The sequence below is a fragment of the Bicyclus anynana genome, chromosome 24 (genome assembly GCF_947172395.1).
Source record: "Bicyclus anynana chromosome 24, ilBicAnyn1.1, whole genome shotgun sequence".
Classification (NCBI taxonomy): Eukaryota; Metazoa; Arthropoda; class Insecta; order Lepidoptera; family Nymphalidae; genus Bicyclus; species Bicyclus anynana.
In genome coordinates, this window is record NC_069106.1 from 2,156,259 (window position 1) to 2,171,519 (window position 15,261).

Here is a 15,261-nt window from a genome sequence, read left to right on the forward strand (position 1 = left end):
TGCTTAGTTAATAGTTATACAACAGACACAATGTCCTACAAATTGCGTATTACATTATCTCGTTCCGACGCTCAGAAATTTTCATTCATTGGTAACTCAGTTAGCTACCAGAATCAAGAATTTTCATCGAGATGAAGCTACTCACGATAAATTAACTTATTATTAATCAGTTGTAAAAAAATGTTCTCATCATGCAAGTCAAGTTGTATTATTCAATAAGATACATTTTTCAATAAGACTTGTATTGTTTAATTATTTCTTTCTTTCAAACATACAATCTTGCAATCATTGTCAACCAATAGTGGGTTAAATCGCTTCCTCTTTCGCACCACGCAACGAAAGTGCGATATTTTTGAGTCTGTCGCTATTGGTCGCCATTTACCTCGAGATATGGTGCGCAACATATGTCTACTGGATAAATTAATACCGATATGCATCCCATTTTGAATTTTTTTTGTCTATGTCTATTGTATGTATTTCCGTTTGTCCGGGCTAATCTAAGACGGCTCAACCGATTTTAGAAAAAAGAAAACTCAATTATTTCAAATATAAAATATTTAATATTCATTAGACACAATTATTCCTACAAGTATCTTCATAAAAATTATGAACTTTGTACGAAGTCGTAAATATATATTCAATATAACACATGTAAATTATTTTTAAATGGCAACACATAGCGCTTGTGGAGTATGTACGCTGTAGACAGAGAAACAAATAAGAATCGAAATGCATTTATTAAGTCTATTTATTTTTCTGTCTACGCAATGAAATAAATGTCTTCACATCGAAAAATAATTGCAATTTTCATAGTTTTTTAAGTATATGTTCTTAATTACAATATTAATTACCATTACAATAATGTGTAAAATAATAATTATCTAGGTAAAAAAAAAAAAAAAACATTGAAAACACGCACAAATTGCCAGATAAAAATACTTTAGACATATTAAATATTTCTTCACTCCTCCATAGCTTCAACTTCTTGTTTGTTCTTCTTCTTCTTTTTCTTCTTCTTCTTGGGTTCCTCGTCATCTACCTGTTCTTGTGACGCCAGGGCCACTTCGTCTATGGCCTGCTTCATCACGTCAATGTTTTTGGCGGGAATGTCGCCCGTCTCGTAGAACTTGAGCCTGTCTTCGACTTGCTGACGGAGCTTCTCACCAAATATTGTTGTTTGGTTCTCTGTTGACAGTACATATAATATTTCATATTAATCATATAATTTTTTAAGTATGCTATACTCGTACTATACTATACTAGCCGTGATAGTCCAGTGGATATGACCTCTGCCTCCGATTCCGGAGGGTATGGGGTTCGAATCTGGTCCGGGGCATGCACCTCCAACTTTTCATTTGTGTGCATTTTATGAAATTAAATATCACGTGTCTCAAACGGTGAAGGAAAACATCGTGAGGAAACCTGCACACCAGAGAATTTCTTAATTCTCTGCGTGTGTGAAGTCTGCCAATCCGCATTGGGCCAGCGTGGTGGACTATTGGTCTACCCCCTCTCATTCTGAGAGGAGACTCGAGCTCAGCAGTGAGTCGTATATGGGTTGATAATGCAACTCGTACTATATTATTTTCGCGCAGGACGCGTTCACTGACACAAACTATTTTTAATAATTAAAAGTCATCGATCTCCTATTAAAAAGTAGATGCACAATCAGCGACCAAAAAACGTCCCCACTCAATGAGAGCCCAACACAACTTCTTGGCACTCAAGTACATTCAAGTAGTCGCATTTGCAAATTCAACCTTGAACTCAATCCTTAAGGTTGAATATGCTCTGAATTTGGGATTTCATTGAATATTGGACTATATTTAAAGGTCTTTAGGTATAATTTTCTTTACCATTAATTCTAAAACTGTAATAATTAAAAGTTAATATTTTTTTTAGTATTAATTCCAGCAATTAGGTACTGTATAGGAAATGAGAAATGCAATATATTGAACTATTAAAGGTATCCCTAAAACCTACACCCAAGGTCACAAGTCCTGGTACCTGCTCGAGTTGTTTCCTCTACCACAAATAATCTTTTTATTATTCTTCACAATTTAACCCTAGACTACAATCTCACCTGATAAGTGATTATGCAATCTAAAATGGAAGCGGGCTAACATGTTACGAGGAGGATAATAAATCCGATCTAAATCGCTTGGCGGTACGTCTTTGTCGGTAGGATGTTTTTTTTTTTTTTTATTATTCTTTACAAGTTAGCCCTTGACTACAATCTCACCTGATGGCAAGTGATGATGCAGTCTAAGATGGAAGCGGACTAACTTGTTAGGAGGAGGATGAAACCCTTTCGGTTTCTACACGGGATCGTACCGGAACGCTAAATCGATTGGCGGTACGTCTTTGCCGGTAGGGTGGTAACTAGCCACGGCCGAAGCCTCCCACCAGCCAGACCTGGACAAATTAAGAAAATCTCAATCGAACCCAGGACCTCCGTTTTGTAAATTCACCGCGCATACCACTGCGCGACGGAGGCCGTCAATAAAACCACCAGTGGTACCAGCCACTCACTAGCCACGGCCGAAGTCTCCTACCAGCCTGAACTGTAAACTCACCGGAGAAGCAGTCGATCCTGGAAGCAATGCTGCACTTGTTGGCCAGGTACCGGCTGATGCGGCCCTTGTTCTTGAGACCGGCGCGCCCGATGAACGTGGAGTGGTACAGCAGACCGTACTTGGGCGTCTTGGAGCGCGTCTTCAGTGCGCGGAACAGCGCCTTCTCAGCGCCTGGACAAGTAGTTGACTCATATCAAATACTAGCTGACGCCGTGCGGTTTCACCTGCGTGGTTCCCGTTCCCGTAGAAATACGGTGATAAAATATAGCCTATAGCCTTCCTCGATAAATGGGTTATCTACTCAGACCAATTATTGTATAGGACCTGCCTCGCTAGACGTTACTTTTCTGTCAAAGTATATGATCAACGATCTAATGCGATTATAAAAACTGTCTCTATATAATCGATGTTAAATAGTTGTAACCGTGTTCGTCGGTTAAAGAGCTCCGTAAAAATACTTTTCTGTATAATTGAATGGTGTTAAAAACGGGAAAAAACTTCTAGTTTAGTATAAGATATACATCAAATCTAAGCTCGTTTTCCTCAGAAAATGACAGACAATTTTGTTCGTGACTATGAGTGCGATACAGGTCCTTCTATAATTGGTCTGAGGTTATCTAACACTGAAAGAATTTTATTAAAAAGAAACGGCTTTACTGGATTTAATTACGGATCTTTATTACTCACACACTGGTTACAAGTTACAACTTACAATGGCGGACACCGGAAGAAGCATAAAGAATGAAGATTGACAATAGACTTAAGCATAGATTATATATACTCGGAGGATACATAATTTAGTGAGAGTGTTTATTTTGGTGATACCAATTTCTAACACCCCAACTTCAGCAAATAAACTAAACTCATAATTAAACAAATTCAAATCTGACATAGTCCTAAACCCCCCATACATTTATAGTGTTTATCTATACTTAAAGCTTTTGTAAGAAAATCAGCAGGCATGGCTGTTGTTGGCAAATATTCCAATTTTATAATTTTTTCACAAACTGCATTCTTAATGAAATGATATTTAATATCAATATGTTTACTTTTTCTATGATATGAATGATTATTTGCCACCAACTTCTGAGCACTCTGGCTATCATTATATAAAATTACAGAACTTGAATTTCCAGTTAATTCATACAACAAAGATCTTAAATACATAGCCTCTTTGCATGCCTCTGCTATAGACATATATTCAGCCTCCATACTTGATAAAGCAACAGTCTTTTGTTTCTTACACTCCCAGGAAATAGCCGAGCCTGACATCACAAAACAATAGCCAGTATAGGATTTGCGGTCTATGATATTACTAGCCCAATCAGCATCAACAAATCCTACAAGATCAGCTTTTTCCTTAACATATTTTAAACAATAATTTTTAGTTTTCTTTAAATATCTTAGTACTCTCTTTGCATAATTCCAATGAACACTAGTATAACACTTATTAAATTGACTGAGAAAACTTATACAATAAGTTATGTCAGGTCTTGTAAGGACTGACAAGTACATGAGACTACCTATTAACTGTTGAAATGGAATATTACTATCAAAACTTTCTGATTTATTGATATTTAACTTACATTCCATCGGAGTACTAGCATCTTTACAGTTAATCATGTTAAATCTCTCTAACAACTGCTCAACATATAGCTCTTGGTCTAAGGTAATAGAATTAGAATTTTTATCAATTTTAACTCTCATGCCTAAGCATTGCTGAACCTGTCCTAAATTTTTAATCTTAAAGTTAGAACGCAATACAGAAATTAAATTATCAGTCTCTTGTTTGTTATTAGAATAAACAAAAAAATCATCCACATACAATGCAATAATAATTTTACATTTATCATTCATTTTTGTGAAAACACATGGCTCTAAATTACTCTTTTTAAACCCCAATTCACATAAACATTGCTCTACTCTCTCATACCAGGCTCTAGAGGACTGCTTTAACCCATAAATTGCTTTATTTAATTTTACAATATTTACTTTTTTATCAATATCACAATTTATGTTTGGTTGAACCATATAGATATCCTCTTTGAGATAACCATTTAAGAAAGCTGTTTTCACATCTAAATGAGTGATTTCTAAACTTAATTGTACAGATAAAGCAAATAACAATTTCAGGGTAGAGTGTCTTACCACTGGTGAAAAAGTTTCATCATAATCGATACCTGGCCTCTGTGTGAAGCCTTTAGCCACTAAACGTGCCCTGTAACACACACTGTTATCACTATCAACTTTTCTTTTAAACACCCATTTACACTTCACTAAGGTTTTATCACTGGGTAATGAGTCCACAGGGACCCATGCATCATTTTCCTCGAATGCCTGTAACTCCTCCTTCATTGCATCAATCCAATAGTCTCTGTCAGGTCCTTTTAAAGCCTCCTGAACACTAATGGGATCACAACTCATAACTGGAGGTGATGTGGTAGCTAGGTTTGTATAACCGTAGCGCTCTGGTATTTTTCTTGTACGCTTTTCAACTTCAGGGCCTTTATCTTCTGCTTGCTCATCAAGCTTCTGAGATTGCTCTAAGGTAGTATCCAAATCAGTCATAGCGTTAAGATATTCTGACTCCGAAGAAATATTAAGATCTGGATTCAACGTAGATTCCTTCTTAATTTCTATGTCTATACTCTTAACATCACTGCTCGACTCCTCTGTTTGGATAATATCCCCAACTGAAACTGGTACATATGAGTCCTGCTGATTTTCTATATTCTCATGAATAATTACATCTCGACTCGTAGTAATACATCTTTTACTAGGATCATACACCCGGTAACCTTTGACATTATCAGCAAATCCAACTAAAATTTGCTTTTTGGACTTGGTATCCCACTTTAGCCGCTTCTCTTTTGGCACGTGAACCATCACCTGGCTGCCAAATATTCTTACATGACTTAAATCTGGTTTTGTATTTGTCCATAGCTCATATGGTGTTTTATTATTTAAGCCTGATGCAACTGACCTGTTTCTAAGATAGACGGCAGTATTGGCTGCCTCTGCCCAAAACTTCTTATCTAGACCTGCATCAAATAATAAACAGCGAGCCCTCTCAACAATGGTTCTGTTAATACGTTCACTTAAACCATTTTGCTCAGGAGTATATGCATTAGTCTTCTGATGAAGAATGCCGGCCTGCTTCAAATAGTTCTCAAATTCATTGCTACAAAACTCTAAGCCATTATCCGTTCTAAAAATTTTAATTTTTTGGTTTTGTTGGTTTTCTACCATCGCCTTATATTCTTTAAAATATTTAAATGACTCACTTTTCGCCTTAAGGAAATAAATATGAACCATACGGGTATAATCATCAACAAAAATTAGGAAATACCTTGCTCCACCAATCGAGATGGTCTCCATCGGCCCACACACATCTGCATGAATGATATTTAAAGATGCACTGCTCCTTGTTCCTGTATGGCCAAATGGTAAGCGAGATTGTTTTCCTTTACAACACACTGCACATGTATTCATATTTATATCTGACTTGTCTGTATATGACATACCTGTCACTGCTCCGTCTTTCATTTTGTTCAGATCGTTTATATTCAAGTGACCCAGTCTCCTATGCCAAACTTGACTACTGACTGCTGGAGTTGATGTAAACAAACATTGTTTATGTTCTATGGCTAACTTGTATACACCATCTATCTCATTTGCTATGGCCACCAAATTGTTGAGTTTGTTGTAAATATAGCAGCACTTTTCTTTGAATTCCACTCTGTTGCCATTTTTGATAAGTTGACTTACTGATATTAAGTTCGTAGTGAGGTTAGGTACACATAGAACGTCTTTTAAAATCACTTCATATTTACATTGTGGAGTCAAAGTAACTATTGCAACGTCACCCGAACACAACACTGGCATAATACTTTGATTTGCTGTAATTATCTCTTTTGTGCTAGGTGTAAAACACTCATTCTGCACGATGTTTACATCCGTGGTCATATGCGTACTCGCACCGCTGTCTAAATAATAATCATATTTACTGTAGTTCCCATTTAAAAACACTGCGGAAAACGCGTTCGTTTTCTTTATTGGTTGTTTCCTGCACTGTGATTTATAATGTCCAGGCGATTTACACCGAAAACAAATGATATTACTTTTATCGGATTTCATAGATAATCCGGCATCTCCGGCGCCATGACGGTTTGACATTTCATTGCCTTGTCTGACAAATTTTTTATTATGTTGTCGGCCATGTTGTCCTATATTTTTATTATAGAATGCACTTCCGGCCACACTACTTTCATTGTCTATGTCGATTAACTTGGTTTTAATGACATCGGCACTAATGGTGATTCCAGAATGTTCTATCGCCATTATCATGGGAAAGTATTTTTCAGGTAGCCCTGCCAACATCAAACATCCTATCCACTCCTCGTTAACAGTAAAACCGGTTCCGGACAATTTCTGAGCTGTTTCCATTATTTTTGTAATGTAATTTGTCATTGAATCAGAGTCATCCAGGCGTATTGAAATTAAATTTCGTAATAATGTTATTCTTCTTGAAAATCCTGAATCGTCAAACATGGTTTTCAGCTTCATCCATAGGTGCCTTGTGCTGGAAGCGTCCTTAATATGGACATATAAAGATGGATCTATTGTTAAAATTAACTTAGCTTTCGCCTTTGCATCTTCTGCGGCTACTAATTCTGGACTCTCTTCTTTAATGCACTTATCCATGCTCTCCAGAACAAGAAGATTCTCCGCTGCAAACGCCCATTCGTGATAATTCTCGCGTCCCTTCAGCTTGGGCACGCTAGTCAGGAATGAACTGGAACTCGAACTAGCCATCACTGTTAATTTGTATTCAATTACTTTATACGTTTTACTTTAATATTAATTTCGGGCTTACTGTGCCCATAACCTATTAAAAAGAAACGGCTTTACTGGATTTAATTACGGATCTTTATTACTCACACACTGGTTACAAGTTACAACTTACAATGGCGGACACCGGAAGAAGCATAAAGAATGAAGATTGACAATAGACTTAAGCATAGATTATATATACTCGGAGGATACATAATTTAGTGAGAGTGTTTATTTTGGTGATACCAATTTCTAACAATTTTTTTAAGTCAGACCAGTAGTTCCTGAAATTAGCGCGTTCAATCAAACAAACAAACAAACTCTTCAGCTTTATAATATTAGTATAGATCATCATCATTATCATTGACTCGTATCAAAAATATATTGTAGGAAATAGTAGTCTGAGACGGATATGACGTCGCTCGATCTCGTGTTGGCTCGTGCCGACGGTAGGTGGCGCGACTTGTTTCTGTAAAGAGTAGGGAGTTCGAGAGGGGCAGCGATCGGTTGGCGGGAACGCATTGCGATATAAGGCGCTCATCGTACGGTCGGCTTCAGCATGCTCGTGGCGTTCGAGCCGTTCACATTTCTTGTTGTGTAATTCTTTATGGGTTAAAAATCTATACTATATAATAAATCTGTAGAGAGCTCAATTCTGTACATGAAATATATTTCCGAAATAACTATCAGGAGGTGATTAGTGATCGATACTGATGCCAAAAATGCAATCAGTAAAGTTTTTGTCTGTATGTTCGTTATAGAAAGAAAAACTACTCGACGGATTTTAACGAAACTTGGTATAATTGGTCTTCATACTCCTGGGCAGGTTATAGTATACTTTTCATCACGCTACGATCAATAGGAGCAGAGCAATGAAGGGAAATGTTGGGAAAACGGGAGAAGTTACTCCGTTTTTTGCTTTTATGGGTAGGGTAGGGTAGTCTAACTTACCGAGTATCTGCAGCGTGGAGGCGGGGTACTTGGCCAGGCTGGTCAGCGAGCCCGCCTTGGAGATGAGTCGCGCGCCCACCTGGTCGCCCACCAGCGTGGTGAGATTTGGCGCTACGGAGCTCATCTTGGTGTGCAGGTAGTGGGATATTTGCTTCCTGCTCACCAAAAAAAAAAAATTGAATTTATGATCATCACCATCATCATGATCATCACCATCATCATCGTCATTCATCGCCGTCATCGTCGTCATCGTCGTCATCCTCATCATCGTCATTCATCGCCGTCATCGTCGTCATCGCCGTCATCGTCGTCATCGTCGTCATCGTCGTCGTCATCGTCGTCATCGTCGTCGTCGTCGTCGTCATCGTCGTCATCGTCGTCGTCATCGTCGTCATCGTCGTCATCGTCGTCATCGTCGTCATAGTCGTCATCGTCGTCATCCTCATCATCGTCGTCATCGTGTCATCATCATTACTTATTGTAGTGCTCAACAAACTATTAGACAAAATTTTTACATCTTTTTTGTTAGATCAAAACAATTAATCGTTTTGATTTAGTCAATTTTTTAATTAACTTAGGCAATTATTAATTAAATAATTAATGGTTTATAACTTGGCCACTAACTATGGGCTTTATCTGTGTAATCAAATCAGAAATTCGCAGAATAACCTAAGTCACCAACATAGTTCAACACATAGTTTAAAAAGCCGATGGGTCTCCTAAAACGTTAAAATGGCGACCTCGCACTAGAAAGCGCAGTGGATTTACCCACCACCAGGTGGACTGACGAAATTTCCGGGGCAGGGATTCCCTGGATGCATGTAGATCAGTGTCAAGATGTTTGGAAGTCCCTACAAAAGGCCTATGTCCTGCAGTAGACGTCCATCGGCTGAAGATATCAAAATATTATAGAGGTTGCAATGGAGTAATTCCCATAGCTTCAAGGTGTCCACTTATAGGAGCCAAACTGCATAACTAATATTTTTAACTAAAAAAATAAAAACTTTTTTAAGTAATAAAAAAAATTCAGACTATCCATATACGCCTTTATCTATCCTTACATTTAAAATACGTAAAACTTGGCTACGTCATAATTATATGTATTCGTATAAGGGACACATATTGAGATCTATTTACAAAAGAAATATTATTTACCCTGTAAATATTAATTATAGAACACTTGTTCCTTGAACATTTTTAATTAATTTTCGGTAAAAAAAAAACGTAACCCCATTGTCGTTATCAACCCATATACGGCTCACTGCTGAGGTCGAGTCTCCTCTCAGAATGAGAGGGGTTAGGCCAATAGTCCACCACGCCTGGCCCAATGCGGATTAGCAGACTTCACACAGGTCTCCTCACAATGTTTTCCTTTACTGTTTGAGACACGTGATATTTAATTTCTTAAACTTTTGAGTTGTGTTTCTAAAAAACACAACTCAAAAGTTGGAGGTGCATGCCCAGGACCGGATTCAAACCCACACCCCCTATCACCGCTCATAACCCCATAGTTATGGTAAAAACTCCCGAGCACCCTGTATTAATAAATGGAACTGACCTGTAAGTACCCAATGCTACAACTCGAACAGCAAACATCTGTATGTTGATCAGATCAACGGGAGAAATATCCATTCCCATGGACATCTTAGAGGCATCGAGGACCGCCTGGGCCTTCTCCGAGTCCCCGATGATCTCAGTGAGAGGCTCCAGGGACTCTGCGGTGAGGGACTTGCGGTCTTTGATGTACTCCGCGCATTTGGCGTACAGGTGGTTGTCGGGGACAATGCTCACCAGCTCTGGGAAGTGGTAGGAGTACCATTCTCTGTAAAAAATATTGAAATTTAAAAAAAACTAAAACGTTACATATAATATCTTACAAAAACAAAAAAAAACTTATTAAAGTTGTTGTCCATATGTCTGTCTGGCTAATCTCTGGAACAGCTGAACCGATGTTCGTGGTACTTTCATTGGACAATAGAGGGGTTTTAAAGCAACTAATAGCCTACTTTTATCTCCATCCAGAAAAATCCATTTGAAGAAATTGAATTTCGTAGCCTGCTAGTTATATGGTGATATCCACAAAGTACACACAAGTGAGACCAGAATTTTTATGAAACTTTATCTTTAAATATGATGAAAAGAGAAGATTTTAATGAAAATTATGAAAAACCGGATTTCAGGTTCTTGAATGTCAGTTTTAGGGCCTTAAAATCCAAACGACCTCTGTGACGCAGTGGTATACGCGGTGGATTTACAAGACGGAGTTACTGGGTTCGATCAATTCGATTTAATCCCCATTAATGACTCTCGGTCTGACTGGTGGGAGGTGGAAAGAAATGCCAACTCACCGGATCCTCATGGAGAAGGTGTTGATGTCCTTGTCGAGCTGGTCCAGCAGCGCGATGGACTGGATGATCATGTTGTCCACGCGGTGCACGTTGAACTTGACGCGGGCGCGGGAGTACGAGTGACCCAGGCCAAGCTGAGCCACGCTGCAGGCTTTGAGGGTCAGCCCTTTGATGAGCGAGTGGAAGTGGTGCCTTATACCTGGAAATGTATTCGGTATCAACCCATATTCGACTCACTGCTGAGCTCGAGTTTCCTCTCAGAATGAGAGGGATTATGCTAATAGTCCACCACGCTGGCCCAATGTGGATTGGCAGACTTCAGACGGAGAGAGTTAAGAAAATTATCTGGTATACAGGTTTCTTATCGATGTTTTCCTTCACTTTTTGAGACATGTGATATTTAATTTCTTAAAAAACTGAAAAGTTGGAGGTATATGCCCTGGACCGGATTCGAACCTCCAGAGGATTGTAACCATATATATTTTATCTTGGTCTTGAAATGTTTGTGGAGGTATGGCGAAGGTTTAAAAGGTGAGAAAAATGAGAATAATTGCCTGGAAAACTGTAAAAATGACCCTTTTCTTCTTACAAACGTTTAAGAATCAATTATAGATCTTAAGGGTAGGGGTTGGGTAGAGGTAAGGTACAAGTAGGGTAAGGATAGGAAAGATTTGCACATAAATCAATGTGAAGCTTGACTGGGTCCGCTAGTTTTTTTTATAAATTTTTAATAGTGTTTTGTAATTTGTATTTTATAAACATTGTTAAAAAATAAAAAAAAGAACAAATAAATAAATAAATGAGATAAATATAAATGTCGCAACATTTCTGCATACACATCAATTGACTGATGATTTAGCAAGACCCACTGCATTTAGTATAGCACAATTTTATTACCACAAATTATGTGAAACTTGCAATAGATCAATTTGTGCATATCATGAGGTATTAAATTGGGTAAATTGACTGCATATATCAATTTAACCCAATTTAAATTGTAGAAAATACTTAATATCATAAGTATCAGAATCAATGGGATTTGAACCTGTGTCAATGTATAACACAATCGAAATGTATTACCATTTAGCCACAGCTCACATACCTATTTGAACTGAATTATCTGTACTTATATTGGCTGTCATTGAAGATTTTTTTTTATTTATATAAATCGCATAATGAATAATGAAATGTGGCGCGGAATGTTAAGATATGAAAATATATCTAACTTAAAGGGAAATCAGTTTAATAGTTTACAAAATATTTTTAAAAAATCTGATGAGGTCTCAAAAAATATGAAAAATCATTACGAAGGCGCCAGAGTGACCGCAACCCTGGTCATCCGCTTACAGCAGTTGTAACTTTTAAGTTTTTAATTCCACATTATAATGTCAAATGATACTTTGAATATAATAATTAATGTGCAGTGATTTACATACTAAATTGGTTTTATGTTTATAATTTTAGAACACAACTTTAAGCAATGTGTTAAAAAACATTTACTTAGTCGAGGTTACTACACTATTGATGAGTTCCTTAACGACAAAGGTGCTTGGAGGCCATTGGATCAGCTTCCACCTTCACACAGGAAATAAAACTATAAGAAATTGTAATTTAATTGTTATCAAATGTAAATTGTAATACTGTATGACTTTTTCAAAAGAGCAACTGTTGAGTTTCTTGCCGGTATCTTCTCAGCAGAACCTGCCTTCCGAACCGGTGGTAGAATCTTTACAAATAGTCAACTGACGTGTCAAAAGTGCTTGTAAACTGAGCCTACTTGAAATAAATGAATTTTGAATTTTGAATTTTAGAAATATATTCGAAAAAAGCACCACTCCAACATATTCTACAGCGCCACTCCGGTCACTTCACCACAGTAAATGTATCAGAAAAGCATCCTATGGCGCACAAATTTGTTCCTTTAACATTTTTACCTTGAGGTCACAGGTCACCATATGGCACATAGGTGCAGGTAGGGGTCTGGTCATCGGTGACCGTGGTGGCAGCTAACATGTTAATAATAAAGTTAATATATTTTTGGTAACATTCTATAAACAAACAGTTTAAAATAAATATGTTATGAAATAACAGGCGTTTTCTACCTTAATTTGTTGGAAAACAGAACATAAAGTATTTTTTTTTCTTCTGGGTTTATCTGCGATCAGTAACAACTATAAGCAGATATGTTCTATGATAACTTCGCTTTTCGAGTGAATTCCCCAGTGAAAAAATACCCCCTCATTGTTTTTATAATAATGTCTAAATAATGTGCTTTCTTTTAAGCCTGCTCTGATATTTTTTTTTTTTTTTATTTTTTATTCTTTACAAGTTAGCCCTTGACTACAATCTCACCTAATGGTAAGTGATGATGCAGTCTAAGATGGAAGCGGGCTAACTTGTTAGGAGGAGGATGAAAATCCACACCCTTTCGGTTTCTACATGGCATCGTACCGGAACGCTAAATCGTTTGGCGGTACGTCTTTGCCGGTAGGGTGGTAACTAGCCACGGCCAAAGCCTCCCACCAGCCAGACCTGGATAAATTAAGAAAATCTCAATCTGCCCAGCCGGGGATCGAACCCAGGAATCAGTTAGCGTGCGGGCGAGCCGGTCTAACACGGCCGCCCATTCAGACGACTGTCATGCTGAAAGGCTACAGAATAATATGAAAATATGAAAACACATAAACTACGGCTGTACCCCAACTACAGCAGTTTCTCCATTTCAATAATAACAAACCTCTCAGCACTTCTGGAACCACACCAGTGTGTGAGCATGGTATCTCCAACGCCTCACTGATGGCCGCTCCCAGCTTGGGGTCCAACACTCCCAGGGTGCATTTGTTCCGTTTCTTGCGTTTAGGCAGTGCTCCCTCCAGGAATAAGTTCAGGTCTTCTGGTAGGATACCTGGAGAACATAATTATGATAATGTCCAGTATCTGTGAATACGGCACCTTGGCTTCAACGTCTAGACTTGGCAAAACCAAACTTAGTTCAAAAAATCTGGTGGCACAACTGGCAAAATAACAGACCACTAATATTGTAGTTATACATATAAGTAGGCTTTTGTCTCGGCTTTCGAAGGTGCCTTTTTCTTTCTTTTTTCATTATGGTCCAGAGATCAGCCTCTGGACCATAAAACGATCAAATGACTACTTACAATGTTGTTTGCTCTGCACATTCACTGATTCGCGTCGCTCTAGAAATTAGTTTTATTACTATACTATGTTTGCCAGTTGTGTCCTTTACAGGCGGAATTTGCAGTCTCTGACGTCTAACAATCTGATATCCAGGCTAATACACTCGTGTTCAGAGCAGACTTACAGTTCGGAGCTTACTATAACTTCCTCATTATTGTAGCAATGTTTAGACTATGTGGTTTTGAATCACAAGGTCTTTTTGACTCCTCCTTGGGCTCTGTATCAATGTTATCACCGTCATTAACAGCCAATGGACGTCCACTGCTGAAAATTAGCCTATTGCATGGACTTCCAAACAACATGGTCTTAAGCAATTCGGCTGTGAATAGAAGACCTGAGGGAATTTCAAAATTTGAACAAAAATTAGACGTACCTTCAGAAATAGCATTAATGTTTTCCAAAGCGAGCACGGCAGACTTGAATGGCTGGAATGAGATCAAGGTGACCACAGAGTTGAATCTCTGCAGGTCGGTGACAGACTCTTCCACCTGAGGCAGAAACGCTGCCAGCTCCTCAAACTCTGACACACGGAACAGGGCGAACCCTGCACTGTGCTCATAGAGCACAAATAACTTACTCTGAAAAATTGAACATTATTATTAGTAGGAAATAAAGCCAAAGTGTCTCAATGTGGGTATATTATTATGTTTTGTGTCTCAAAAGGAAAAAAAACAGAACCCTTATAAGATCACACTGTTGTCTGTCTGTCTGTCTGTCTGTTAGGACCCTTTATTTTGTGTAGTGTGTAGTAGAGGTATCAAGTTCAAATTTAGATTGTATATTCAGGTCTACTGTTCCATGAAGTTGTGAAAATATCACAGTTGTGGTTACTAATACTAACATTGGTTTAAAGAGCAAGGTTATTGCTCAAATTACAGGTACATGAGGCTAAACAGCCTAGCCTTAGTTTGATAGTCGCAGAGCAGTGCCTAGTGACTATCAAAGGCTTGGAAGGCAAAAAGAAATATTTATGCATTTATGAATGAATGATAAATAGAATAAACGGTATTCAAACAAGTATTGCTTACAGGCTATATCAGTATTCAGTAAAACAAAATATTGTGGTATGTATCTATTCTACATAATTTTAAAAACGTTTTTCATACAATTACACTTACAATACGTTTAACAATACAGCGGATTTAATGTCGTAATTGATTGAATCTTACCATAATTAGTAATCAGAAGTAGATTGCATTTTTTACTTTAATGATGTGTTTGTATTTTTATTTCTTGTAGCACGTGTATATTTTTATCGCCATCCGCAGAAATCAAACAGCACAACACATGAACACAAAAGTGACGCTGACGGGAAACGTGAAGCGTTGTTTTGAATTTGAGGTTAGATCGTTTCA

At 37.8% G+C, this 15,261-nt stretch overlaps 1 protein-coding gene across 1 annotated transcript; it reads right to left on the reverse strand.

The window, feature by feature from the left end:
- Positions 1 to 537: 537 nt before the first annotated feature.
- On the reverse strand, positions 538 to 15,236 carry LOC112043989 (nucleolar protein 56). Its single transcript, XM_024079692.2, has 8 exons — positions 15,076 to 15,236; positions 14,280 to 14,484; positions 13,446 to 13,613; positions 10,709 to 10,907; positions 9,919 to 10,182; positions 8,361 to 8,515; positions 2,577 to 2,747; positions 538 to 1,185 (listed from the first exon to the last, which is right to left on the reverse strand). The coding sequence occupies exons 1-8, from the start codon at positions 15,076 to 15,078 to the stop codon at positions 962 to 964; spliced, it is 1,389 nt and encodes a 462-aa protein (XP_023935460.2). The 5' UTR covers positions 15,079 to 15,236; the 3' UTR covers positions 538 to 961.
- Between the last annotated feature and the right edge of the window lie 25 nt (positions 15,237 to 15,261).